At 37.9% G+C, this 3,095-nt stretch overlaps 1 protein-coding gene across 2 annotated transcripts in view; it reads left to right on the top strand.

Moving 5' to 3' along the window:
• The window catches only part of Tmem170b (transmembrane protein 170B), a 33,289-nt gene extending 30,404 nt beyond the window's left edge, over window positions 1–2,885 (top strand). Inside the window, exon 3 of one of the 2 annotated variants that reach the window (XM_008831615.3) lies at window positions 1,309–2,885. In XM_008831615.3, coding sequence (XP_008829837.1) covers window positions 1,309–1,439 — 131 coding nt within the window. In that variant the 3' untranslated portion in view covers window positions 1,440–2,885. The remainder of the gene's footprint in view (window positions 1–1,308) is intronic. The other variant, XM_029562832.1, reaches the window with a different exon arrangement.
• The last annotated feature ends 210 nt before the right edge of the window (window positions 2,886–3,095 follow it).

Raw genomic sequence — 3,095 nt, 5'->3', positions numbered from 1 at the left:
GGTGGTGCAGGCCTTTAATCCCAGCACTCTGGAGGCAGAGGCAGGGGGATCTATGTGAGTTCAAGGCCAGCCTGGTCTACATAGTGAGTTCCAGGACAGCTGGGGCTATAGGGAGACCCTGTCTCAAAAAGACCAAAAAAAAAAAAAGTTAGCATTAACTACATATGTAATGTACAGCTATATTACACATTTAAATTTGAAGCATAGATAAGGTCAGGTCCCTGACTAGCATTCTCAATCCACTGCTCTTCTCAGAAGAAATCCCTAATTTGGTCTTAACATGGTTTCCCCAGAGTTTTATTGATGCATTATCTTTATTCACACACAGAAAGAGTGATAATGAGAGATACTTGTGCCTAGACATACACATATTAGTACTGGCTGTGAATATTTATTGTTTTATGATTATTTTTATTGTTGTTTAAATGATATCTCTTAAGTTCTTTCTGTGTCTGCTTATTTATCTATATTTTCTTTTTGAAACTGTACGAATTCACCATTCAGATGATAGATTCTGTTGTTGGATTGTGAACACTGCTGCTGTTCCTTATTTTTGTTTTTATAAGCATAGGCGCATGTGAACACTGCTGCGTCGCTCCTTATTTGTGTTTGTACAAGCATAGGTGCGTGTGTTTGGGATACTGAGCCCCATTCCTTTTACAGATCACAGATGCTCTTTCAGTCTTTGTCTTGACAGCAAGTGGTTTTGCTCTTTTGTGGTCTTAAGATGATTTTATCTTTAGCATTTTGTTCTTTAGTCCATGTGCTGGAATGGTGTGAGGTTGTAACTTTAATTATTCATTCCAAATGGCCATTCATTTGTTCCAACACCATTTATTGAGTTGTGAGCCACTGATAGGAATTTCTACTTTGTGACTACTAGACAGGGTTTGTTGACAGAGTCCTAGGACCAGCCCTTGTTTCCAAGCACTTTCCAGTATGACCTCAGAGCCTCCATGCTCACCCTTCAGTTAGCAGGTGAGGCACAAGACGGTGAGTAGGATAACTTGGATCTGAATCCAAGAATCTAGTCAGCGCCCAGCACATTGTCCAGGAGAAATAGCAAAGTAGTAAATTACTAATTTTTATGAACATACTAGCTATTGTGTGTGCAGCATGGACTATTTATATAGAGCTTTCAGTTGAAAAAGCTGCTCTTCACATCAGTGGTTTGATGCTATGTAGTAAAGGTAATTTAACCAGTCAAATGAAATGTGGATGAGTGTTGAGGTATTCTGCTAAACATGCTAAAGTAAAAAGCAACCTTTTGATAGTCGCTTGGTGACCCTTGTTCTGCTTTCTTCACAGGTGCAGCGGTGGCGGGCATCTACAGAGTGGCTGGAAAGAACATGGCCCCCCTGGAAGCGCTGGTGTGGGGTGTGGGGCAGACTGTATTGACTCTGATCATCTCCTTTTCAAGGATCCTCGCCACACTTTGAGGCTTCTGAGAGAATGTCTACTTTACAAAAGGAAATGGATGTACAGGTTCCCTGGGAATGGCGTTGTCAACCAGCGGAAAGGAAATTGTACATGTGTGGACCTAGCAAGTCAAAACCTAGGGAAGGCCTTGAGCATACTGCATGGAAAGTCTGCCCTCTGGTGCCCAAGTGATTGCACTACTGCACTGCACCTTACGTGCCTCTGTCCCAGGCAAGGTGCACCTAGACACTATGTGAAGCTGCAAGAAAAAGCACCTTGTTTAGCTGCCAATCAGGTTGACATTGGTGTTGAAATCATTGTTCTAAACAGTGTGGTGTTAAGTTACAGGGACATTTTGAGAAAATGATATATGTGCCAAACTTTCCTTTTTGTTATCATTGATCATGTGACAGTTTGCAAGTGTAGATGTAGATGAGTGCTGTGAGTATACTTGACATGGATTCAAGTAATATTGTCAGATTTCTGTTTTGTACTGCTAACTCCCATATGAATGCTAAATACTGAGTCTTAATACAAAAGGAAACGTTTGGTTTTAATGCTGAGTGTTTCTGGGACTCAGGGCTTTAATATGTTTAGGTGTTATTATTATTTTATTTATGTGAAAAATAATAGTCTTTTAATGGAAGACTAGCTAAACTGGTTGAAGGACTCAAAGTAGACCTGTAGGGTGCATACTTTTCAGGAACTTAACACCCTTTTAATAGTTTCCCTCAAAAGTAATATTCTATTTACATGAATTTACTTTATGGGTCACACACATTGTCACTTGTGTGTCATAAAAATATAATTTGAATTTTTCTTATAAATTTTGTAAGGAAAGAGTCTGAAATGCATGTTGCGTTCTTCAACCCTTCTAAAGAAAGTTTTTGCCTTGTATCTCATGGAGAACATGACTTTATAATTAGTATCGCAGTGGGGTCATGTCACGTGTTGTATATATCTTGACAAACAATCTTGCATTCTGGAGTACTTAGAGAGTGCCTAAATTAGGCTCTGGAAATTTTTTTAAAAGCCTCATTTTATAGATATGTAACAAGTAAGTTACATAGGAAGAATAAGAAACAGCTTACTTTGTATATGTGGCAGTGTTATAGTCATGCTAAGTAAAGATGGGAATAGAGTAAATGATTTTAAAAGCCGGCAGTTAGTATGAGTGTATCAACATAGCACAGAACCGTCATCTGAGGGATTCATTTCAGGTTCTAGTTCTTATAAATTGGTATGATTTTAGTTTGTGTTTATAAATTATTATTTAAGTTAAATAGAACCTTTGATGACATCTATTAAAAGTGGAAATGCCCTTTTATTTAAAAACCTTTTAGGAGGTATAGACAATACAGTTATTTGTTAAGAATTTTAGAAGCTGATAAAACATAGACCCTGGTTGAATTGAATATTTGGTGGATTGGTAGAGGGAGGTAACCAGGTGGGATTATAAATGTGCTACCTTAAAAGAAGATCCTAGAACCTTTGATGACATCTATTAAAAGTGGAAATGCCCTTTTATTTAAAAACCTTTTAGGAGGTATAGACAATACAGTTATTTGTTAAGAATTTTAGAAGCTGATAAAACATAGACCCTGGTTGAATTGAATATTTGGTGGATTGGTAGAGGGAGGTAACCAGGTGGGATTATAAATGTGCTACCTTAAAAG

The sequence above is a fragment of the Nannospalax galili genome, unplaced genomic scaffold (genome assembly GCF_000622305.1).
Source record: "Nannospalax galili isolate Female #2095 unplaced genomic scaffold, S.galili_v1.0 scaffold72, whole genome shotgun sequence".
Taxonomy (NCBI): Eukaryota; Metazoa; Chordata; class Mammalia; order Rodentia; family Spalacidae; genus Nannospalax; species Nannospalax galili.
The sequence above is the reverse complement of the archived record's forward strand: the minus strand, read 5'-3'. Positions and strand labels throughout refer to the sequence as shown.